The 25,221-nt window shown below is 38.8% G+C and overlaps 1 protein-coding gene across 1 annotated transcript in view; it reads right to left on the bottom strand.

Moving 5' to 3' along the window:
* C4H10orf67 (chromosome 4 C10orf67 homolog) overlaps positions 1-25,221 on the bottom strand; it is a 46,791-nt gene that overhangs the window by 5,892 nt on the left and 15,678 nt on the right. Inside the window, exons 8-15 of the mRNA XM_063302016.1 lie at positions 24,739-24,810; positions 22,805-22,870; positions 18,581-18,790; positions 15,929-16,014; positions 15,785-15,850; positions 13,075-13,159; positions 12,446-12,541; positions 9,762-9,861 (exon numbers count right to left, since the gene is read on the bottom strand). Of these exons, the coding sequence (XP_063158086.1) occupies positions 9,762-9,861; positions 12,446-12,541; positions 13,075-13,159; positions 15,785-15,850; positions 15,929-16,014; positions 18,581-18,790; positions 22,805-22,870; positions 24,739-24,810 (781 nt within the window). The remainder of the gene's footprint in view (positions 1-9,761; positions 9,862-12,445; positions 12,542-13,074; positions 13,160-15,784; positions 15,851-15,928; positions 16,015-18,580; positions 18,791-22,804; positions 22,871-24,738; positions 24,811-25,221) is intronic.

Genomic DNA, 25,221 nt, shown 5'->3' with positions numbered 1-25,221 from the left:
TATGGCAGAGGACTCCAACCCACATCAGGGTACAGTAGGTGCAAGAGCTGAAGTTGGGCACCTTGGTTGTTCAAGTGGTTCCTCATCTGCAGAAGAAAGAAGAAAGAAGTAAGAAGAGAATCACATGAATCTGTACTCTACCCAGATTTGTTTGGTGGGAAGTATGGTAAATATGGCATCCTGGCTTGGCCGTTGGGCTGATGGATTACAGAAGGGTAGAGAACATTATTTCCATAGAAACATTTGTGGTTGTAAAACGTTATGCAAACCTAGCCTGTGTAATGAAATTATATTTCAGTGTATCATGTGGACCAGAAAATTGGGTTATGTCATGAAAATACAGACTATGTTTGCGTGCTTTGTTTGGTTTGGGTTTAATGTTTTTATGAATCCAATCAATACAGTTTTAAACCACACTTTATGGCTTACTTTGGTTGATTATGGTTAACAATAAACAGTGGCTAAATAAATCATGGCTTTGTGTCATAGTAAAAGGAATCGTACATTGGGGGTTGGGGCCATATGATCCACTATTACAAAGAATTATCTTGTCCTGATCAAAATCTAACTGCTGCATTACATTTATTGTGGGCCAATGTATGAATGAGAGACTACTCTATTAAACTCCCAGGGAGGACAACTCTAGTGAAGTAGCTTTAGTCCATATAACATTTCCCACCATAATAGCATTTGGGGGTCTCTTTTGTTTTGAAAAGACAGCAGCATCTACTATGGATGCTATTTTCACTTTTATGCAACATGTCTTGTCCATGAGCTAGGGCTGTGAAGATTCCTGGGATGGAAAAAGTCAGCATGCTCCATGGTCCGTCTATGGTCTACTCTAGTGTAGCCATGGTACAATCTGTCTCACTATTAGAGAATAGTCCCGTTACTAAACATTTGAGTACTGTACCAGTTTGGTTTGAATTTTATGTTCCTTTAATTAAAAACAGGCTGCAATTCCACACACATTTAGGAGACAACTCGCCTGAGATTGTTAAAAATGGCTTCCACATCTGTAGCACATTTGCTATGTTTGCATGGCACATGGAAATAAAAATGACTCCATGACATTTTAGCCTAATGTGTGTGGTAAATCCAGCCTATGTGGTTACTTCATGGCTCAGTATGTTGTGTAAACTCAGAAAATTGGGTTAACTGAGTAAACCATGTTTAAGTTAATCACAATGTATTGTGTAACCACAGCCCAGCAACTTGCAGAGATAAGCCAAAACATTTGCAGATACATGTAAATTTAGCAATTAAGGGAATGGGTTCATATGCTGCATTAAACCTTGGTTTATCATTCTTTTTTAAAATAAGTCACAATTAGTTGATTCACAGACTATGAGAAGCCATAGGTATAGATTATAAAACCTGGGTTTGCAAACTGTGCTAAATTAAAAACAAACAATCCTCATAATGACTTAGCACAACATGTAAACTTTATTACTAAGAAAGAAGGTTTCCCCAAGTGCCATTATTCTGACCAGTGAATGCAAAGGCACTCAAGTAATTTAGAAAGGAGAGATGACCTCACTAGATGACTAGTAATAAATGAAGAGTCAGGTTTTATGCTAATTATAAAACTAATTTGGCTCTAAAGCGCACACACACATTCACTGCTCAGACCTGCAGTGGCTCTTTATAAATATGTCATGGGTATCATCTACTATATACTTTTTTCTCATTGGAGATTTGAAGCTCATTAGTAGGCCATTCCTTCTTGTACTTACTACTCTACTGGCAGAAAGGCAAACACAACTACCTTGAATCTTGGGTTAGCACTACTTCTCTAATGCAAGGTTTGTGCTTTTAATAGCTTTAAAGCATGCAGTAATTTCCTGGGGGTGGGGGCAAAGGGAGGAAGGCAGATAGACTTGTCCCAAATTCAGCCAATTGTCAAGTATAATTTCGAACCTAGGGATTTCTACAAAATCTAGCACTTTCATCCATTATATCCTACTAGTTCTTACCCTGAAATTCAGCTCCTTGTACAGTATTGGAGAACATTTAAGATGGGGAGAAGATGGGGGTTAAGCAAAAGTATCCATAAGAGATGGTATAGCTGAGAGGCTAAAAAAAATTTGGTTGCAATCTTATATTCAGTTTCCTGACAGTAAATCCACTTGAGTTCAGTGGGGCTTACTTTAGAATAGACATGTATAAGATTGCATCCAATGTGTGTACTCCGTTACACATTGATCTGGAAGTCTCACTGGGCTTTAGAACTTCTGAGTAGATGCATGTAACATCATGGTATAACTATGAATAAAGTTCACGTGTAAGAGAAGAAACTTAGGTCCAGTAGACTGCCAACCTAGTGTTAAACTCTTTAACTTAGTGGGTCTTTCCATATGGGCAATGTGGTCAGGTGCGCTACAATGTCCATACATAGCAGGGAAGGTGCAAGGAGTTTTTAAAGCAGTCCTTAAAAAGAACAGTCAGAAGGAGGTTTCAATAACAGACTGCTTGATGTAGAACACAGTGAAATTAGGGAGGCTGTCTTTTACTAACAGGGTTCCTCTACTGCTAAGAGTTTTGTGAAAGGCAGAAGTTCGGCAGGTGCAGCCTTTCCCCCTCAGTGCACCTCCTGGCTGGGAAAAATTACACTTGTTGAACTTCTGCCAGATGCAGCTGTTCAAAGCAGAGAAACTTCTGTCAGGACAAAAAAGGTGGCATCTCCATTGTGGATCCCTATTAGCTGAAAATTCTCAGGCAGAGGGACATGCCACGAAAAGGCTCTGATGCTCTCCTTTCATAGGCAGCATTCATTTACATGTGAGGTTCTATTCCAGCTGCTGTGCAAACGTCTTATTGTTCGCACACATGTTGCTGTTTGTGCGGAAAGTGACGTCTTGAGGCTTAGCAGTTAATCAGGTGACGTCACCCATGCAGCCGTTAGTGAAATACTGCTATCCTGTTCAGAACCTTCCCAAGTTTGGGAAGCAGGTGCCCAGACATCTGTGAGGGAATCCCTATAAATAACTACCCTCAATTTCCATTGCAAGTAGCGACAGCAAACCCCTCATTCTTTGGCAGGCGTAGGAGAGACGCCGGCCCAGTGTCCTGTTCAAAGATCCATGAAAATCTATTTAGATATTGCTTGTCCCTTTCTATCTGGAATGCCAATCTGGAAATTTTAGAATACACACCCACTTGAAAATAAAGCAAATACATACATATATACATACACGTGTGTGTGTGTGTACACCCACGCACCCACCCACACAGGACAGGACAGCACTCAAACACAAACTGAAATTCAACTGAAATTTACAAATGTAAAATTATTCAGATAGAGACTTCCAAGGCAATGTATTAGGTTTATGTTGACTGAGTATTTTAAAAAGCGTTTCTGCACAAAAAATATTTGGGAAAGAATAGGGAGGGGATGGTAACTGAAAAAAGAAAAAATAATCTTTCTAATTGCAACAGATTATCATTTGCAAATACTATGAAATTAAACAGAAATGGATTTAAATATCTATTTTATATAAACTCTAGATAAGAAAACACGAGCTTTATGTTGTTCTGAAGAAGTAACTACCACAGAGGCAATTATCATTAAAAAAAAAGTAATGTTCAAGGATTCTGCAAAAGCAGCATAAAAATTGAGATCCCAGATGTTTGGATGTCAAAATGAAATAGAGCGTGACAACAAGGGAATAAGAGTTAACACAATGAAAAAAGTTACTTTCTTTTCTTCAAGCCTCTCTCAGGTTTCATAGTAAAAATTGGATGCGAATATCCTAAAAAGACTAATGACATTTCACAGGTAATGCAATTTAGAAAGAAACACTTCCATGTTTTCTTTTCCAACAATGTGCATTTTTGTAAACTGCTATAAATTGCAATTCAAAAGCACTGATCTTCCCATCCCCAATCATTTTTTATACGGATCAAATGAATGCAGATACTCCCATCTGGGAGGGGCAACATGACATTTCACTTGGCAGTTCTAAACGGGTCACGGACCTTTCACAGACCCTAAGGCAGTGGGAGGGAGCGCTTTACGAAACCGTGTAACCAAATCAAACCAATGGTTACCCCCTTTCAATTCCACTGGAATGGCTCTCACAATGCTTATTCACATAGCAGCAGAGCAACTGAAAGGATGGCCATCCAATGGAAATGTCTTTTCCTTTGTTTGATCTTAACAGAGCTCCAAAATACTAGAAAACAATTACATCTGGGAACGACAAAACTGCAAGCAAACCCTGTACACATCTTTGAAAAGGTGGATAGATTAGCAAGTGTGGTGAGCTTCAGTGCTTAAAAACAGCTACGCAGGCAATATGGAATTGAATATGGACATTCATGGGAGATGTTGCTTTGTTTGAAGCCATGGACACAAAGACACAACATGGCTGCCCTGGAGATGACCTATTGCTTTCAAGTTGCTTGAGCACATCAGAATTTCCATTGTTAAGGTTGATTAATTGAAACTGATAAGTTACCATGAATAAAGATTGTTTTTCTGTTTAATGTGGTGGGCCTGATTTGGTAAATGCTTCATTCATGTAGCCTTGCAGTGCAGCATATGGGCAAGATTCATTCAGTATCACAAACATACACAATTTATTATGCTTGTATGGTCACAGCCAAAAGGCCTTTCTAGTTTAATGTCAAAGTCTGAATGAAAAATTCCATTTAAAGTGTCACTAGTAATGTTGCATCTGAGTTTTGTCTTTCGAGCTGGCTCTTCAGTTTCAAATTCAAAAATTGTACATTAAAAAGTTAAATTCAAGAAAGAAGTAGATGAGAGAGGTAAGGAGACATCGGCTTTCTTTCAAAACAGACAAGCAATTTATCTGAAATGTTTGTAGACACCTATGACAAAGGCACATGTTATGGTCTGGTGCCGCCCTATGTCACACACTGCTGATAAAGTTATCACCATAATGTTTCAATAAGATACTGTCACCCCAGTTCTAAGGATCTGACATTCCTATGTCTTTTCACTGGAAGAAAAAGACAAGTTTACATAATAAATGTGCTCTTTTAGAAAGAGAAAATCAGAAACCAAAGCTCTATAAATTATTTTATTGCAACAGTACTGTCATGATAGGGCAGAAGTTGTATACTCTTTGAAGTTCAGCTGATTTAATTAGATCCTTTAACAATTGAAAGGTTTTGACTTTTAAAAATAAACTAACTAGCCAGTGGGTGTATCACTGATATATACGTATATATAAAAAAATTAAATTAAATTAAATTAAAATTGGTTTAGACCCAAATGGCATGCAGGACCTCTAGGCATTTGGGATTGGGTAGCATATACATTTGTAACAACAACAAGTTCAATTGCTGTTCTTAATGACTTTAGAAAAACTTTTGCCAATATTTTTGGACTCACTGCTGGACGTGTTTTCTTAGCAGATGTTGAACTGATATGGACAGCAATGCAGAAAGCAAGATTGGGGCTCTGGGTTGGCTTGCAGCCTTTTGTGACCCCCAGAACCCCCCAAAGTGGTGAGACCAAAAATGTAGTACTTTTTTGTGCATTTTTCAGGTTTAAGAGGGTTTAAACCAGTGTTTCTCAACCTTGGCAACTTTAAGATGTGTAGACTTCAACTCCCAGAATTCCCCAGCCGGTTTAAATGCTTCTCATAGCGGCCAACCACATACTGTAGCTCTGAGATGTTCACAAGCAGGAGATAGAATTATATTCTTCTCTGGCCATTGTTCTTTTCCAATTTGAATTTGGAGCCATTCTTCTTCCAACTCAGAAGTATCATTCAGTCCTCAAGACTAATGGACCCTGAGTGACCTGTCCTCCATAAAGAACTTTTAAAGTCTTCCAGGTGAATAGCCATCACTCAGTTCAGCGGTAATAAACTCCACAGATTAATTGAAGATGAACTTTCTTTTGCCTGTTCTAAATCTCCTCCCCCTTGGATGATTCCTGGCCCTTTCACTTTGAGAAAAGGAGGAAAACTTCATGTGCCTATTTTTTCCATGACCTGCATTAGTTGATACACCTTGATCTTCTTTTTTCTAAACTAAAACAATCCCATATGTTCTAGTCTCTTTTTCTAAGGAAGGTACTTAAGATCCTTAGTTGTTTTGCCTTTTTCTGCACTTTTTCAGCTCTATTATGCCCTTTTTCAAGCATGCCGATCAGAAATGTACATGGTATTCCAGATGCAGAAAATATTATGTATTTGCATGAAGGCATTATAATGTTGGTAATATTATTCTCAATTCCTTTCATAATGATCCTAGCATGGAATTTGCCCTTTCCATAGCTGCTGCCCACCAATTCAACATCTTCATTGAACTATCCTCTCTGACCCAAGATTTTTTTCCTTTAGCTACAGTTTAGATCTCATAACTTTAGAGGTGAAGTTATGGGGGTTGTTTTGCACTTATTTAAACTGAACTGCTTATAGTCAATATAATTCATGAACAAGTAGAAAAGCACCAGACCCAGATCCCTGAGAGATTTCTTATCAATGTCCATTGAAAAAAAAAGTTAATTTATTCCTACTTCTTGTTTTCTGAAGTTTAAAACAGTCTAGCCCACTATCAAAGTTTGAAGCAAAAGCATCAAAACTCAAGAGCCTCACTTGATCAGACCACATGACTATTAAATCCAGCATCCTGTTTCAGAAAGTTAGAACTTCATCCAGACAGAAAAAGCAGAAGGTAATATCCCTTTCTCACTGTGGCTCCAAAGCAACTAGTATTCAGGGTCATACTGTTTTCTTTGATCAAAAGAGCAGTATATACTTGACAAATGAATAGTAGGTTCATAGTCTTATATTCTATGTTTGGAAGATAAACCAGTCTTATCTTCTGGCCATTTTATCAGGGGATTATGGATCTGAAATTCAACAATCTGAAGGGTACTGAGTTGAGGAAGACTGATCTTCCTCAACAATTATCAACAATATTAGTTGATAATTCACAATTATTATAGTTCACAAATCAAGTCAACTTGTTCTCTCGGTTGCAATGGGAAAGTGTTATGATAACTTATGATGAACTTTCCATAGGTAATCCCAAGACTTAAAAGTATTTAATTATGGCAAGATGATAGGTTAATTTTCCCCACTCCACAATTTTGAAATTTTTATTTTGATGAAACTTTTCACTGACCTGAACAGAAGATCAAATATTACATGATATAAAGGCAGACCTAAATTTTATGCTTCAAAGACATTACAATAATGAATGAGATACAGATTTTAAATTTATTCCAACTTCCCCTGGCTTTTACTGTAAATCTGATCTTCCTCTTATCTTGCTTGAGTTGACAAAGTCATTTGAAATAGAAACAAACAATCCGATCTATCAGAATAACTTGAGCTGCTTCTGTGCATCAGATAGTTCTGTTTAAGCTTTCTCTTTTTGACAAACTATGCAAAAAGTTGGTATTCCTTGGCAGTTTTATCTTGGGGATTCGTGTCTTTCTTACTCATTAAGACTGTCTCTAAAGATAGCAAAGAGCAAATAATGCCTGGCTACCAGACTGTGAGAAAAGTCTTCTTGAGTTTGTAAAAGTAAACATGGGATTTTCTTTCACATAGGAGAAGGCTTGGATGCTGTCCACTATCTACTTTATCACTGATTGAGAAGAGATAATAAAGCTCCCCAAAGAAAGACAGAAAATGATGATGAGCCAGTTGATCTTGCCTGAGTAGCTACTATACTATACATAATTGTCTAGGACTAAGCATATTTATCAACGATAGTTCTCACATGTTGTGTTAAACCATTATTTTAAAACCATGCTTTTATTTATCTATCTATCTATCTATCTATCTATCTATCTATCTATCTATCTATCCATCCATCCATCCATCAATCAATCAATCACATTTATATGGTTATTGCCCAACTCATAAGAAGTGTGGTATACAACAATCGATAAAACAACAAATATATAAAAACAATCATAAAAATATAAAAAGTTATTATTAAAAATGAAAAAAAAAACACTATAAAAATTTAAAATATACAAACCACATGGAATGAGTAAAAAGTTCAACCACAATGGAGCCATCTAAGAACATCTCTGGTTTCCTGGGAGCCTCCCAGGCCTCGTGACATAACCAGGTCTTCAGGGACTTCCGGAATGATAACAGGGATGGAGCTAACCTTACTTCAGAGGGGGGGGATGTTCCATAGTGGTTTATTTTATTCAATAAACCACAGTTGGATGGGTTCACAACACTTTAAAACATAACAATGATTTGTAAACCACAATAGTTGGTTCATACAACATATTAAATCAAAACCAATCAACTCACATTATGGCTTAGCTTATTGTACGAACCTACATATGCCTTACTCCTAAGTAAATATGTAGAAGGGATGGGTCATATAGCTTCCTGATCAAGCATATGCTTGGCATTCAGAAGGTACCAGATTAATCTCCTGATCTCTCTAGTTAAAGGCATCAGATGATGTAAAAGGTGTCCTACTGCTAGTCAGAGCAGATAATACTGGATCAGATGGGTAAAAGTTTTTAATCTGATTAATAGCTGCTCCACATATTCCTAACGGGACTTACTCTGAAGTAAATATTCATACAATTTGCCTATTAAAATACAGCCTATGTGGACCAAATACTTTATTCTGGCTGATTTTTCCTGGGCTGAGAAGCTAAGCGGGGTCAGATTTGATTAGTACTTTGGATGGGAGACCAAGGTTTACAAGCCAAGACTAAGAACATGTCATCTGGTTTAGGGTCTGCAGTATTTTTAGTAATACAAAGGCATAGTAATTTCATCTATAAGAATTTCTTCAGATAACAAAATAACTTTGCTGGGATTGAGTATTTTACACTTGGCTTAGAGCAGGGAGAAATATATTGATTGCTGTTCTGCCTTATAGAATGTCTTGGCTGATTCTGTTAAATGCATAGCAAACAGCAGCAATTTGGATTTGAAGGGCAAAATGTAGTCTGAGCATGTGCAGGCACACATGCAGCACCTGTCAGGAACATCTTAAAGCAGCTACCATGCAAGCCCAGGAAAAGATGTGTTTGGTTTAAGGTGTTCCCAACAGGTGCCATGTGTTTGTGCCCACTTATGCTCTGAATCCTATTTCGCCTTTTGAATCTGAATTGTTGCACAGTCCTAGTAAAAAAGACATGAGATTTATTAAACTTTTGGAAGTTTGCAAACAGGATTAGCTGCTAACACAATCTGTGCAGAATGTTCACTGTTGGCAGCCCTTCCTGTGGTGCCTACTCAGAAATAGGCCAATATGTCTGCAATGAAACTTATTTCCCCTCCCTCAACATGGAGAGGATTGCAACCTTAACTGTTTATTTTACACACATGCACACACACACACACACAAACTGGCAGAGTATTGCTAGCTCTTGTAGCCAGATTTGTGTACTACAAACATGGAATTTTCTTGGCAAATTTTTTTACAAGGTAGGTTGCTAGGTCTTTCCTTAACCCTCCCCATTTGTCCGGACTTGGGACAGGCATGTACACTTGGCTGAACAAGTGTACATGGCTGGGTTGTACTACAAACAGCAACACAGAAATGTGTCTATTTTTCAAGAAAAATATGCCCAGAATTCTGTTATTTATTTCAGATACCATCAGAAACAGGTAAACTTTATTTTAAGATTATCTGCTTCTGATGGTATCTGAAATAAAAAAAATATGCCCAGAATTCTGTTGTTTAAGATAAGGCATCTACATTAAAATTAGCAAGAAACTAAACAGAAAATGGTAAGGTTTAAAAGTAACCAAGATAGTTTATGCTACGTGTAATTAGAAGACATTACTTACCGCCTTTAACAGCACTGGGAACTGAAGCTGTAACTGGAATATTAGCATCGTTCTCATCTTCTTCATTGGTGTCAATATCTATCTCAGTAGTTATCTCTGGCTGAAATTAAATATTTTGTTATTAAAAAGACTTGTACAATTGACCTATAAGAAACTTTAAACAGAATCTGTGCATACATATTGTTGATTAATATGGTAACATTAATACATGTCACAAAATCTGAGAATTTATAAAGTATAGAAATTTTGAACAAAATAAACGATTTAGTGGAACAGAGAAAATATACTTCTAGAAACTGCAACTTTAATATATATTTTAAACATCCCGACCAAGTTAATTCATCTTGAACACAGCCATAATGTGGTTTGTTGGGTTCTGGCTTAGTGTGTTGAGTGAATCCAGCCACTAAGATTTGCAAAGCATGATTTATTACCCAGCCAATTGCAGTTTGTTTAATGAACCACAATTAAACAACCCGTGGCTTAGGACAATGGGGGAATCCAGTCATTCATAAATAAGCAATGCTAACACAAAGCAGGAGTACTCAGCCTTTTAGGGCTGTTGGGCAAAACTGGAATGTTGAGACCACGTTGCAGGTAGTTTTCCAAACTGGAGGCCGAAGAGAGGCTTGCTAATTCGTGAAATGGATGTCAAAGGGAGCATGACCATTCACAAAGCACAGATTTAGTGGAATGCTAGCTATTTCCCTTTCTAGTACTTGCTTTCACAGGACATTGCGAGGGCCAGGAGTATTCCTTACAGCAGCCATGTAGGTATGGTGACTCATCTGGAATAAGATTCAGCAGCAGGAGAAAACACAGCTAACAGATCTAAACAATCTGCTAGAATCTAAGGCTGGGTTGGTGGTTGAGGTTGAGTTCCCCAGGCTTACAGTCCTGGGGGACTTAATCTGCCATCCCTGGGCACGGACTCAAAGGCATCTGGGAAGTCATAGCCAGCATGGCAACCAAGGACCTGACCCAAGTTATCTCTGGCCCACCTCACAGTGGAGGCCACACATTAGACCTGTCTTTTTTTTTTCCTTCTCAGAGCAGTGGTGATGTGATCTGGAGTTGGGAGGCGTTACCGTCCGTCCCTTGCCATTGACAGATCCTTCCTGTTGATTCTGGACTGCTCTGGGGCTTCACCCACAAGGGGGCAGGGCCTACTCAAACAGCGCCCGCCCACCCCCCTCAGTCACCTGATGGACCTTATTAGGTTCCAGAGGGACTTCGTGGTTATGCCTGGGACCATTTGCAGGACTGCCTGCCCCACAGGTCTAGCAGAGAGGGCATGCTCCGGGTCCTCTCCATCAAACAATGCCATCTTGTTGGACCTTGGAGTCATGACTCTTCTGTGGCTGGGTCCACCCTGTGGAACAGCATCTGCCCAGAGATGCAGATGGCCCCTACCCTGTTAGCCTTTTGTAAGGCTCTGAAGACCTCGCTGTTCTTCAGGCTTTTGGGCCAGGCAGTTTGGCAACCCAAACTGCCTGGCCCATTTGGTATGTGGTTTAGCTTTGCGAGTTACAGTATTGTTTAATTGGGGTGTCATGAGTTTGCACTGTTGTGGTGGAGAAAATAGATGTATCAAACAACATGGAGGCTGCAGGTTCAAACCCAGCTCCTCTCTTTGCTCAATCCTATCAGACCAAAGTTGACTATCCCTGCCCCACTAGACAAAGCCCCCTGCAACCCCATCTAAACCAAAGAATAGAGGGGAACCCTTGCTCACCACTCACAGTAGCCCAAGGGTAGCTTGTACAAGGGAATTGCAACAAAGAGAAACCCCAGCCTTCCATCCTCAATCAGGGATTCTCCAACATCCCACCTCCTTAACAATGAATTTCCCCAGCTTTGCTGCTGCTGCTGCTCCCAAAAAGGGCAGTTTTGCCTAACAAGAGAAATAGCCCCAGATACATCAACATGTACCTGCTTAGCTCTGCTGAAAAGCTGCCAACAAACCAGACCCCTGGGATCTCCCACCCTGTAGCCCTCACCTACTTTGCTTTCCCATTTTGGGGGGTTCCTCTTCCTTGTAAAATTGGGACCCAACAATGGTTGATGGTTAGTTATTTCTCCTTAGTGTTGTGCTCTGTTCTTCTGAATTTTGCACAATAGTTACGATTGTTTCAATCTTTGTACACCACCCAGAGGCACTGCTGTGAGATGGGCAGCAATATAAATTGTTCAAACAAACAAACCAACAAACAGCACCAGGTTCAGAATGTCGGCTTACATGATCCTCACCTTCGGCCTGTCATATATCTTCACAACCAAATAGCAAGATTATACTGAAGATATGAAACTCGATTGAGCACCTATTTCTCACTTGGGAACTGTATCGGCAAACAGGGGTTGTATCAGCAACACCCCCTGGGGGGACAAGGAGGGACAGAATGACAAAAGCAGCATTGTGGCATCATGATGCAGGCCCTGCCCACTTTGCATGTGCATTGTGACACCACATGCACGTACAAAAGGGGCAGAGCTTGCATCATGATGCCATGATGCTGCTTTCCTCATTCTGACAAAAGCAGCAAGTACCTGTGGGTGCCTGGATTGTGTGTTCACAATACTTTGAAAGCACCATAACTTTTGAGCATGCTAGCGATCTTCCTGAGTGACAGGAAGGTTGGCAGCACTAAGCAACATGCTTATTAGCCGTATGTGAAATTACACACCAAGGCTGAATACGGCATATACAAAGTACTTGAAATCCAACGGCGTTTGTGTGGAGGATTCTGATTCCGCTTCTGGATGTGTATAGGAGAAGGTTTCTGCAACACAAAATACAATTCAAGTGGTTCAGTGGCCAATGGAGACTCATGCCCCAGTTAATGCTCTATCCCAGTGTTTTTAAAATCATTACTAGAAAATGAAGTTATAGAAAGGTTTCAAATGCAAATTTATGAAGGGACCATTGTTAGCACTGGTATTTGTATTAAGAACGATTGCCAGCAAAACAGAAATGAAAGAGAATGTTTATTCTCCAAGTCAGAAGGACAAAATACATTGCGTGATCTTGAGGTTGGTTCCTAATTCACACAGATGGGCCACAATTTGCAAGAGACAGTGTTATGTCCATGCTGGACATTAAAGTGTTATGACATACAGAGATATACCAGAAAACCAAGAAAACCTCAGATAAAAGGTCATATTCAGTGCCCCAAAACTAGGCCTCATGTCTAGTATCAGAAGTGCCACATAGATCAGAAAACAGGTCTCTTCTCTGCTCTAACTTTCAAAATATCACAGGCTTTTAGATCTAAAGAAGAAAAAATTAAACTACATGGGTACCTGCTATACATACCCTCTCAGCTAGTAATGGGCGTCTGAATTTCACTGATTGCCGCAGTGATTGTCTAAGAAACATCTCATTCTTAATAGCATGAAGACTAGAAATAAATGGAAACAAATTCAGTTTTTAAATGAATTAAATGATTGCCCCTTTGCAGCTTCATTTTTACAGAACAGGGTTAAAATTGAAAGATTTACTGAAGTTTGTCAAAACATGTTTAGGTGGCCAATAGGAATTATGTTTTTATTTAAAGCAGCGCACCCCTCCACCCAATGCCCCAATGCAAATTTTCTGCAAATCTCCACGGTTTCAAAAACAGTTGTTTTCTGTTGCTTTAACAAGCAGAAATCTTTGAATTCTAGACTAAATCATAACAAATTGGACACATACCACCGTAGGCTATTTTTACATATATTACATATTTTTACAAAATACCCTTTGCCTTACAGACTCGTTTGTTGTTTGCTGAGTCTTCCTTTTCCCATTTTTGAAGGTAGTGACATTTGCTGTCCTCCAATTCTTTGGCACTTCAACAGTTCTCAGGGATGTACTCAACAACAGTATATAAAGGTCTAGCTGGACTGTCAGCTAGTTCCTTTAGGACCTAGGATGCAATTCACTTGTCCTGGACATTTAAACTCAATGTGAAGAGATATTCCCAGACCATGTTTCTATCAATCTCAAACTTTAATCCTGCCCCTTGCAATTTCCTGGTTGAACACATAGGGGTTTTTTTGGTCTGAAAAGTTTAAAACAAAATTGGAGTTGAGTAACTTTCTTTCCTTTGTTACCTGTTAGCATTTTGCCTTATCCCCAGCAATATGCTTTCTTTCCATCCTCAAGATGGGAGGAATACAAACCACTTCAAAAACTACTGCACCCCACAGTGTTCTTCTTGCCCCACTTGCTGTCCCCAAATGATGGTGGAGGCTATGGCTGTTAGGAATTGCTGTGGGGGAAGCCCAGAGGTAAAGGTAGGTGCCTAGAATGGAGAGGAGGAGGGAGGCTGAAGGATCCAAGCATCCCTAAGTCTTTCTCTTCTTCAACAAGCACAGAGGCTGGCTGGAGAGGATTATAACCAAGCAGCAATAGCAACCTTTTGGAATAGGTTCAAGGGGACTGCTATTCCTACCTGAGCCTAAGGGGAAAAATGTTGATTGTCATGGAGTCTCTTTTTCTCTTTGCAGCCAAGGCAGAAATGGCTACAGAGGCACAGACCCAGGGCTGGATGGGACAGGGTGGTCCTGAAGTAGACCAATTGTAGCTACTCAGGTTTCTGATCTCCCACAGGCTAATCAGAATGTTCACACAGACATTTGTATTCCAAATGAATACAATTATCACTTCCCCATCAGTCTGGATTACTCTGATCCAGCTTTAGCTGCCTCGGCAGCAGGGTTGGCACCAAGATACAATTTCTGTAGTGAGGACATGTCCTCAGCAATGGTTAGTAGGCTACCTCAGTGCCAGAGCAAGAAGAGTGTATAGATGAAGTCTATTTCTCTTGCATCTAGCTATTACTCTCATTCACTGCATTTCCTCTTTTGTGTCTTCTTCTTGCTCTGTCATCCACTATTCATTTCTGTTGCAGAGCCTCCTTTCTTGGAAGTAATGAATTCTTCTCTTTTTTCATCAACTTAAATATGCTCCAGTACTGTGACGTTTGCTTCAAGGACTGCTGTAAGCTTGCATTTGCTGCAATATATTCCAGGTTTGTTTGATTATTCAGTTGTTTTCAGGCAAGAAAGAAAACTTACTGTAAGCAGCGCAGGTCACAACTGCAGATTTCTGTCTTTGCATTTTTACTTTGTCTTCTTAGAACAAAACTAATAGAAATACTTTGATTTCTTCTTATTCCTTGCTCAAGGTCTCATGTTTGTCCAAGTATAAACTCCTAACCGAGGGTAGGTTTGCAAGGGACATTCCCCAACCACCAAAACCCCTAGGTAAACTCCTGATAGGTCTCCCTGTTTGCTCATTTAGTTAGCCCTTCCTTAGAGCCAGGGTGCCTAATATTCCTCTTCTAGTCTCTGCTTACTCAACAGGAAGAAGTCATCAGCAGCTCCTAAGTGGACAATCAGCAGCTCCCAAGATATAATCCTTGCAATTATCAGCTATTCAGGAAATGAGTTTTTCATACTTGACGCCCAACACACAATTCCTCAGAATAAGCAACTTCTCTGATTGCTCTTCTCTTTTTTCTGTTTAACTCCCCAGGCAAATTTCTTTTAGCTTTCCTTCTTCAGTATCTCAATGAGGGATAAACTGCACTTTGAAATCATAGTCTATTGTTGGCCTACTGATTCCTACTGTAGTTTATATAATGCACAAACGGATGAATAGTTTGCTTACAGGATTCTGGACTAATGCTGGTTGAGTATGCATTTTACCCAACTCACTGTCCAAAGAAGAGCTGCAAATGAAGGGAGTTCCAAAAACAGATGAGAAAGAAACCAGGAATTGGCCAAGTAAAGCATGTTTTTTTGTATTTGCAAGATGACTGGGTTCATACATTCCACTAAACCTTCATGTGATTGCTGGGTTTTGTCATCATTATGTGTGAGTGTTGTACTTTGTAAACTACAGTTTATGGTTTAATATTATGAGTGTTATGAGTGAAACAGACCACAGTGACTTGCTCAACGAAGCATACTTAAAAATACCCAAGGCTTAGCATTAATGTGTTAATACAATCAAATGGATATTATTAGTAATGCAATACCTTTTCTTTAGAATGTCAAACTTCATTTCCCAAGATTGATTCAACTGATGCAATTCCCGATTAAGTCTGAAAAAAAGGGGAAAATGTATATGTTTTCTAAATATAGGATTGTCTTATGCACACAACACATCCTTGTGCACGTACCTCTCTATATGCAATCTTGCTTGTTGTTCAGCTTTCTTAAGCCTCTTTATTTCATCACATAATGCTTTTCTCTCAGCTGCCGTTGTCTTTTCAAATATAATTTGCAACACAGACATACAAACGCAAAAGAGCCATGCATTAATTATAAATGTATAGGAAATACTGAACACAGAATTGTAACAGTTGGGCAGAGATAGAAATGTTCATTTATTTATTCAAAGATTTTTAGTATATATTAACATACATAAAAATGTATCCCCAGGGACAGATATTCCATAGAATTGGGACCAAAACTGAAAAGGCCTATCTTCTCATCCAAACCTCCTTCATTTAATGTGCAGGTAGCACCCTAAGCAGGGCCTGTCTTGATAATTTAACAAGACAGGCAGACTCGTTTTGAATAACATGGCCAGCACTGTGCCATAGATAGCTTTATAGGTAATAATCAATATTTTAAATTGAGCCTAGAAGCCTACTGGCAACCAGAGCAGTGACCAAAGCATAGGTGTTATTTTCCAATGGATCCACCTGCCAACAATCTGGCTGCTGCCTTCTGTATCAGTTGCAGCTTCTGAACTTATTTTACTGTTATACAGTATATAGTCATATACTCATTCTCTTACACGGATGAAGAGAACAGAAGCACGTATGTGAGGGGGTGGCTATGTGAATTAATTAAATAACCAAAAAAAATATATTAAAGATATTAAGCCTTTAAAATATATGCTCAAAGATTTTTAAAGCCTGCCTAACAGTAGGCAATGAGGAAGTTACATCTAATAATGTCCCATTCCTTGTTGTCACCTTCTGCACATTCATCAGTAGGAGGGTGGAGAACAGAGAAAGAAGAATCAAGTCAAGTTCTACAAAAGTCAAGTTCTCAAAAGTGAAGTTCTTGATATACAAAAATTTGTGTTTGAAGAATCAGAGTTAGAAACATAGTTTTCTTTAAAAAAAACCCTCCTTCATAAGTTGCCTGCCCCTAATCCACCCATCATATACAGCTTTAAAACCACTGAATGCAATTATAATTTATTTCCCCCAAATAAGCAGCAGCTAAGAAGGCTACGGGTTGTACAAAAGCCCTGGGAAGTTGTATGTGCAACAGGTTTATTCAGAAACCTTCATCTACATAAAACCCAAACCCTTACTGTTATTTCTAGATCAAAAAGGATGATGAAAACAGATTAGTTTAGATGCTATTTAAAAAGGCATTCATTTGTGAAGCTCAGGAGTAGGGTTCCTAGTGTCCACAGATGGCAGTAAGTATGGGCATCTGCAGGATCTTGCTGCCTTCATTGAAAGTACAAAAACTCTGACCATATCCTAGGTACATGCACTATCATTCATAAAAGGGATGGGACTTGCATCTCCATAATGCAGTGCTGTTTTTGTTATTATGCCCTGTTTCCCCAGTGGACACCACTGCGTCCAACCTTCACAGTCTCTGATCTCTGGCCATGCTAGCTGGGGCTTATTAGAGTTCTAGTCCAAATCTGGAGGTCATTAGCTGCTCTACCGATAGTCTAGTGCAGGGTTTCTCAGCCTTGGCAACTTTAAGATGTGTAACTTCAACTCCCAGAATTCCCCAGCCAGCATGCTGGGGGGAATTCTGGGAGTTGAAGTCCACACATCTTAAAGTTGCCAAGGTTAAGAAACTCTGGTCTAGTGGTACAGTGGTCAGCATTTTGGATTTTAACTAAAGAGAGCTTACATTTTTGTTCATTTGCTGGCCTGGTGTGGGGGGAGGAGAGAGAGAGAGAGAGGATAGATAGATTATCTCCAACTGAGTTAAATATATTTTCCATTGTTATTTTGCCCATTGCTTCCTTCGTTCTCAGTAATTATCCAGAAAAACTTCAGTTAACCTGTTATATCTGAGTAAGAAGTTATAGTTACCAGTATCTGACTAAAACAATTTCAAATTCTGCCTTATTTCAGTACTGAAAAGCAGTTTGTTAGTTGACATAATGGGAAAGAGGGAAAGGTTACTGGGAAGACTGAGCGTGTGGTTGTTCCTGCATGTCATGGCTTAGTAAACTGATACAAACACATCCCAGCATCTTAGCCTAATCCTACATTTCAGTTTTTTTGTGCAGATAAAAGATGGAAACCACATATATCCTCTAGAGTGGTTTTCTCAATGTGACACTCTCCAGGGGTACTGGGACTACAATTCCAAGCCAATATGCTTATTAAGTCTTAAAGGAAATGCAGAAAAGTGAAATAGCAAAACAAACATAGTTGCATAACATATCAGAAACTTTATCTTCATTTTTCATCAAAACTAGCTTAATAAAACTAGGTGAGCACAAGATTGTAATTCCACAAAAATGGTCACCAGTGATGATGTTTTGGTTTCTCTGCTTAGCCCTTCCCAAGAACATTTCAGCGGCAGTGAAAATCTCACAAAAGGCAGGCTTGCGCTATGCTTGAGCCTCATGGGGGATGCCAGCAGATGTTGCATGGACCATGCCACCTGTCATGATAAAACCCCAGGGAAAACAGAAAACTCCTTGCTCCCTGTTCCTGTCACCCGCCTGCTACCAACGTCACTGAGAAAAGTTACGATGAAGACGACAATGACAATGGAGATTCCCACATGCGGTTTGGGGCCCAGGGTTGTCTTAGCTTAGAAAAATAGCTCAGTACCTCATCCAAAATTTCACCTGTCCCATCCCCTTTGGTGGCTGCGTCTCTGTCAGTGGCTGCGTCTTTGGCAGCGGCTGCGTCTTTGGAGGTGGCTGGTTCAAGAGCTGCAACTTTGGTGGCTGCATCTTTGGCAGCTGCGTCTTTCCCAGGTTTCCCTTTCAGGATTTTTCTCTGCTTCTTTTCCAGTTTTGCTTCATGGGCTAATGCTTTCTATAAAATAAAAGTAATAATCCCTCGGATTAGGACACAGAGCTTTTCGTAAGGGACCGGTTTCAAGCACTGAGCCCAGATTGAAATCTCTCTCCAAAGCCTGGCAAGGTGTGCAGGAGGTGGATCTTTCCTAGCACCCCAAACGTCCTCTGGAGGGGAACTCACCTGCTCTTCTCACTTTTGTTCATCCCTTGATGGCCTGTTTCAGAGGGTTTCTTTCAGGTCCTGCTTCTTAAATATTAAGGATTATCTGACTGCTGCTTTTTTATTTCCCTAATGGAGGACTACTAACCTGTCTTTAATTTTAATTATACTTATTCAGAGAGAGAGAGAGAGAGAGAGAGATGAAACCGAATTATGGTCACTGACAGGAAAGGCACGGGGTATAAATATTAGAAATGAATAAAACACAATAATAGCATGCTATGAAGGGCTGAATGGCAGTCAATTTACAGTGCAATGGAGCTGTCTGATCTAATCACAGCATTGTCAAAGGAACAAAATCAGATTTAAAAACAACAATAGATAACAAATGCAGGGCTGGGGTGAGAAAGCCAAGGAAGATCAGGAAACTAACACGGGAGAAGGTAACAGTAGCAATGGGTGCACTGTTGGAAGACTTGAAGGGCCAGATTTGGGGCCAGATTATCCTGGAATAGGTCTATTTATGTCGTCATTAGGAGACAATACCAATTTGATTGCATATAATCAATCAATCAATCAATAATTTCTCTTTGTGAAGAACTATACGCTAATGCTTTCTGGTTGAACTACACTGTTTGACAGCTAAACAAATTTATTACACAGCTGTAGTTATACATATGCAAGCATCAGGCAACTCAAGAACTTGTGCTGAGTAAAACATATTAAACTTATTTTGTTTTAATTTTTTAAATACAGAAATATTTTTTCCTGTGCAAATATTGCTCAGATATATACAAATATAAGGTGTAAGGAACCTTTTGAAATCCTGACAGGTGCCCACCACTGTATCTACCCATAATTCAAGCAACTACACCAAATCTGTGTTGGAAGATAAATATTGAACGAGGCATACATGTGTTTAACCACAATTACATTCTAGTTTCTCTTATGCTGCTTTATGAACTTCATTGTACACTTTCCAGTATGCCTCTGAATAACAGCCCAAAGTACCCAGATAATTCTGTTTACTGACCTACTCACATAAAAAGCTGCACTGCAAAAATCAGGACAGCGATTAGAAGACAGCAAAGAGTTAGTTTTCTGTATGTTTTTGGTGACTCTTTGGCTGTTCGGATTTTTGCAGCCCAGAACTGGTAGTCTAAGCAATGTTTAGTTAGACACATTCAGTGAGTTAGGAATAGATGCTGGGTGTGGGCTGTGATAGGACAGAGGGTGCTGGAATTATTGTTTCATTAAATAACTCTGTTATTTTAGTTCTGTTGTAAGATGTACCATCTCTTACTACATTTCATCAATTAATACTTTATCTCCTTATGTGCATGTTTGTCTCCCTACAACAGTGGTGACTCAGAAAATCCTGGGTTCAGCTTTACGTTTGTCAGGTATGGTGAATCATGATTCTCTTCATCTCTGCCCACACCTCCTTGTTCTCTTCGATTTTTTAAAATGCATTTTTCTACTGTAAGACCCAAATCATATGGTCATTTCTTCAGACTCAAAATGGTCTTTGAAGAGCTGACTTCAAAATCTACAGGTAGTCTTCGCTTAACGACCACAATGGAGACCAGAATTTTGGTTGCTAAGTGAACTGGTCATTAAGCAAATCTGATCTGATTTTATGATGTTTTTTGCGGTGGTCATTAAGAGAATCACTGCAGTTGTTAAGTGAATCATGCAGTTCCCCATTGATTTTGCTTGTCGGAAGCCAGCTGGGAAGGTAAAAAATGGTAATCATGTGACCATGGGATGCTGCAACAGTTATAAATGCAAACTGGTTGCCAAGTGCCCAAATCATGATCACATGACCACAGGGATGCTGTGATGGTTGTAAGCATGAGCACTGGTTGTAAGTCGTTTTTTTCAGCACCATCTTAAGTTTGAACCATCACTAAACGAATGGTCATTAAGTGAGGACCACCTGTATAAGCATAAGACTATCGTACAACGAATTAAAATAAAGTAAATGAGGAAGGTGGACTGGAAGAAAATATCATTCATGCCTTAAAAATGTATGTCTTTGAAAGGAAAGTGATTTTTGTATAGAAAGAAATTCATTGTCCATTTTTAATTGATATGAGGCAGAAAAGCAAGCCATCAGGCATGCAGCTTTTTGGTATCTTGTTCTTTCTAGGTTTGCTGTATCAATAATACAGAATTTTCGAAATTCAAAATAAGTTCTTCAGTCCCCATTGCCCTGCTGTGCTTCAGTCTCTAAAGCCCGTTCACAATGGCTCCCTTACACTGCATCAAACTCAAAGGGAAGTGAGCTTTCTCTTAGGTTGGGGCCTAGAGCTGTAACTTTTCAGTTGATGCTACAAAATAATTTACTAGGGATTCATGTTCCACGCAGTAATGATACTGATACATTAGTTACTGGGTTACCCTCTTAAATATAGCAAACACAAACATCTTGATAACACGTTACATTGTTTTTTATCTGAAAACAAACTGCAGATATTTCAAAACTATTTACCACATTATAATTAACTGATCATATTTCTCTCCTTTCTTTTGGGACTGTTTTTCAGTCCAGCTAATCTCAGCATGTGTGGCTTTCCCACTACATGTCACACTTTTACAAATATAGGTTTGATTAATAAAGGAAAGCAAATTCCTCTTGCAGCCAGTACAGCATCAAAGAAGCAGGTGAGTTATACATGGATTTAGACATTAACTTCTGAGCACTTGCTTGCTGTGTGCCATTATTTGAAGTCTGAGAAAGATGTAGGATAACAGTAGCCTTTAGTCAAACATGGCTTTATCAGCTCTAAATTAAGGGTATCTTTGGGAAGGAATACAAAAACAATCCTTTATTATTCAAAGCACCTGCTGACTCATCCGTATGCAGTACTGGAACACAATGCATGGAAAATGTTAAAAAGAATCAGAACCATAACCAACAAGACTTTGAATAAAGTGATCCCCTGTAAATATTTGTTCTTTTAAGCTTGCAGAAAGGAATATGGTTGTCACAGGAAGTGTTTTATGAAGCCGTGCTAGAGTTTCAGATGCTAAGCTGTATAATCTGAACTTCTAACTTTACTCATGCTTTTTTTTGATAAGCAACCAGAAGCAAATCTGGAGCAAGACACGTTTTGAGACACTTTGTTTCCCATCTTGTTCAATCATCATGCTCAATCCTAAGTGAACAGCTCCCACGCTCTAGTTTAATTTTTTTTTTCTATAGTTACTTTAACATTTCTTATAAAGCATGTGGCTTCTTTGATCCTGTTATTCTTTCCTCATGCTGCTCAGGTACAATGGGTTGACTATTTACATCTAAGATATATCTTACATCCCACTCGTTGGATCGTCACCTTGTTGTGGTGGGTGGGCTTGTGTGTTCTCAGTGAACCCTGTGAGTGAAGCCATGGGGAGTCATGTACTCCTGGTAGAGTCACCCATGATCTTACATGTAACAATATATATTTATATATTAATATTTATGTATCCTTGTGTACTTATTTCTAACATCTTTAATGTAGCTATTAGCTAAATGGAACTTTAATGTTCTTAATCAGACTTCTGAATAACAAACAAAGGCAGTCTGTTATCTTCATGCTATATCAGTGGAAATGTCTGACTGGCCACAGCTGGAAACAGAGCACTGGGCTAGACGGAACTATTGGTCTCATCTGGCAAGATTCTTCACCTGTTCTTAGCACAATGTATTGCCTAGGGGTGTCTTCAGGTAACCTACACAAGTCACTCCTACGTTCCATTAAATCTGAGTAAGAAGCCAAACTGTGTTCAATTCAAAACCAAAGAAATAAAATATAAAATGGAAGGTAACCCCCATAATAGCATACAATAAAGTAAAATACATTCACAGCCAATAGACTAAATCACCTTTGGTACTGGGGGAGCTGCAGTTTCTTTTAACTTTGCAAGAGCATCTTGAGCTTCTTTTAGTTCCTTAAAAATAAAGGTAAAATAGAATTAAACATGACTGCAATAACAAATGTATGAAAACTCCAGCACTAGAAGGGAGATGTTTATTTTCCTTGATTTACAAAACAAACTAATGTATAGAACTAGTTCCAATATGAACATCGGTGTTTGTTCTCACATGTGGCCTTTTCCCCCACTTATAAAGGTAGAATTAAGGACAAAAGTATTTAAGTCAGTGAATATGGTATTAGACATATTTCAGTATGTTATTTCTTAAAAAACACAAATTAATTCATCTTATGTTAATGATTTTAGCAATTTTTGCTAAATTAGCAACATAAATATGCCAAAACTAATGTTTATGACTCTTAAACAACATTGTCTTCGTTAATGATGAAGGATTTTATTTTATTTATCATTACATTTCTCATGATTCTTCTGGAATAAGATGGTGGAGCTCTTTTAAACTTGTTAGCTGAAAGAACTGCAAACATTATATCAGATTGCAAGGAAGTTAAAATGAATATTTAAAACCAAGGGCAGATAAAAACTCTTCTTCACTCTGGAAACATGGATTATCTTAAAAACAAAATGACAGCGTATTGGCCATTTATAAAAATAAACATAAAAGAAACTGGGAAATTTTTCAATCACTTCTCTATGCTGCAACAGCTTCTGAAGACCCTTGCCCTTCTTCTCTCTCTCTCTTTTTACAGCTCTATAATGAAAGAATGAGAGCCAGTCTGGTTTAGTGGTGAAGGCACCGGGCTAAAAACTGGGAGACTGTGACTTCTAGTCCTGCCTCAGGCACAGAGCCAGCTGGGTGACCCTGGGACAGCCCCTCTCTCTCAGCCCTGGGAAGCAGGCAATGGCAAACTACTTCTGAAAAACCTTGACAAGAAAGCTGCAGGAACTTGTCCAGGCAGTCTCCGAAAATTGGACACGACTGAACGGATAAAAAGATCTTCTGCTCAAGGACCTACAGAGTGCTGAGACTAACAAAATAGAATAAACAGAGCAGCTGTAACTAGGCACAAAATAGAATGAACTGCAAAAAAGAAGTAAGTATTTAATACATTTAGTTTGCCAATCACAACCTCCTCTATTCTGAACAGCAGCATTCTTTGGCAAATTTTAAAAAAGCAAGTCAAGCTGTGTTCCATTTTTATATATTTTAAAAACAGTATGACACATCTCACTTAGCCTGCTGCAACAAAAATATATTGGCATTGGCCACCATGAAACCAAGTTACTATAATTAAGGGGAGATAGAAAGAATCAAAAAGAGATTAAAAATAGAATTGGAACCATCAGGAATATTGATATTTTAAGCAACAGTGAATTGGACACACCATGGCAAATACTGAAAAGTTATAGAGATGACTTTTTGGTTTATGTAATGGTAACAGTGATGGCAATTCTGATGTTTCCAACAGTCAAAGAAAAAATTATTTCTGATATCACTATTTATTCACATTTATTTTCATAAAGCTCAGAAAAACATAAAACATGCAAAATAGCATCTCCTGTGGGCCTTGAAATATCAGGAGGAGATCTAGTATATATATTCTCCACAATAAACACTACATTAAACTGCTTTGAAAATTTCAGTTTTCAAAAATAATACACATCTCCCCAAAATATACAGCAATATAATGATTTGGTTTGATGATGGGTGCCTGCTGTCATAAAATTGGGTGAAATCTGAAGTTCAGATTCAAATCGCAGCATGATTCTGGAATTAATAAATGTTAATGAGAAAATCTGAAGAGTGACATATTGGGCATAACATTTGCGTACATATCATCACAACAGTCTGTTTTCCAGTCTCAGGAGAGGCAGACTGAAAAAATATTTGTCTAACACTTTAATTCTTTTGAATAGGATCTTACCTGAGCTTTTGCTAGAACTCTCTGCTTCTCTCTGTCAAGTTCCAGCTTCAGTATTTCTTGAGCGTTCATCAGCTAATTTTTAAAACACAATTATGGAGCTTTAGATTATAAGAGGAAAGTATGGTAAGTATAAACTTCAGAAGTTGCCTGGAAATATTTATTTATTTATTTATTTATTTAGATTTATATTACTGCCCCTCTCCCCCAATGGGGGACTCTGGGTGGTTTACAATAAAAAAGATAATAAAAACACCTAAGCCTCAGTCACAATTTTAAAAACATAAATAAGATAATAAATATTAAACCCAAGGGGAGATGGAATCCCAATCAATAGGGGTGCTATGGCACCAACCACCCCCAGGTGGAGCTGTTACCCTCCCCATCCCAAGCAAGGCGGCAGAACCAGGCCTTCCAATTTCTTCCAGAAGTCTGGGAGTGAGGAAACCTGTCTCAACTCCGGGGGCATGATATTCCAAAGGGTGG

Source organism: Candoia aspera, chromosome 4 (assembly GCF_035149785.1).
Source record: "Candoia aspera isolate rCanAsp1 chromosome 4, rCanAsp1.hap2, whole genome shotgun sequence".
In the NCBI taxonomy this organism is placed as follows: Eukaryota; Metazoa; Chordata; class Lepidosauria; order Squamata; family Boidae; genus Candoia; species Candoia aspera.
This window is presented reverse-complemented; position numbering and strand designations above follow the sequence as displayed.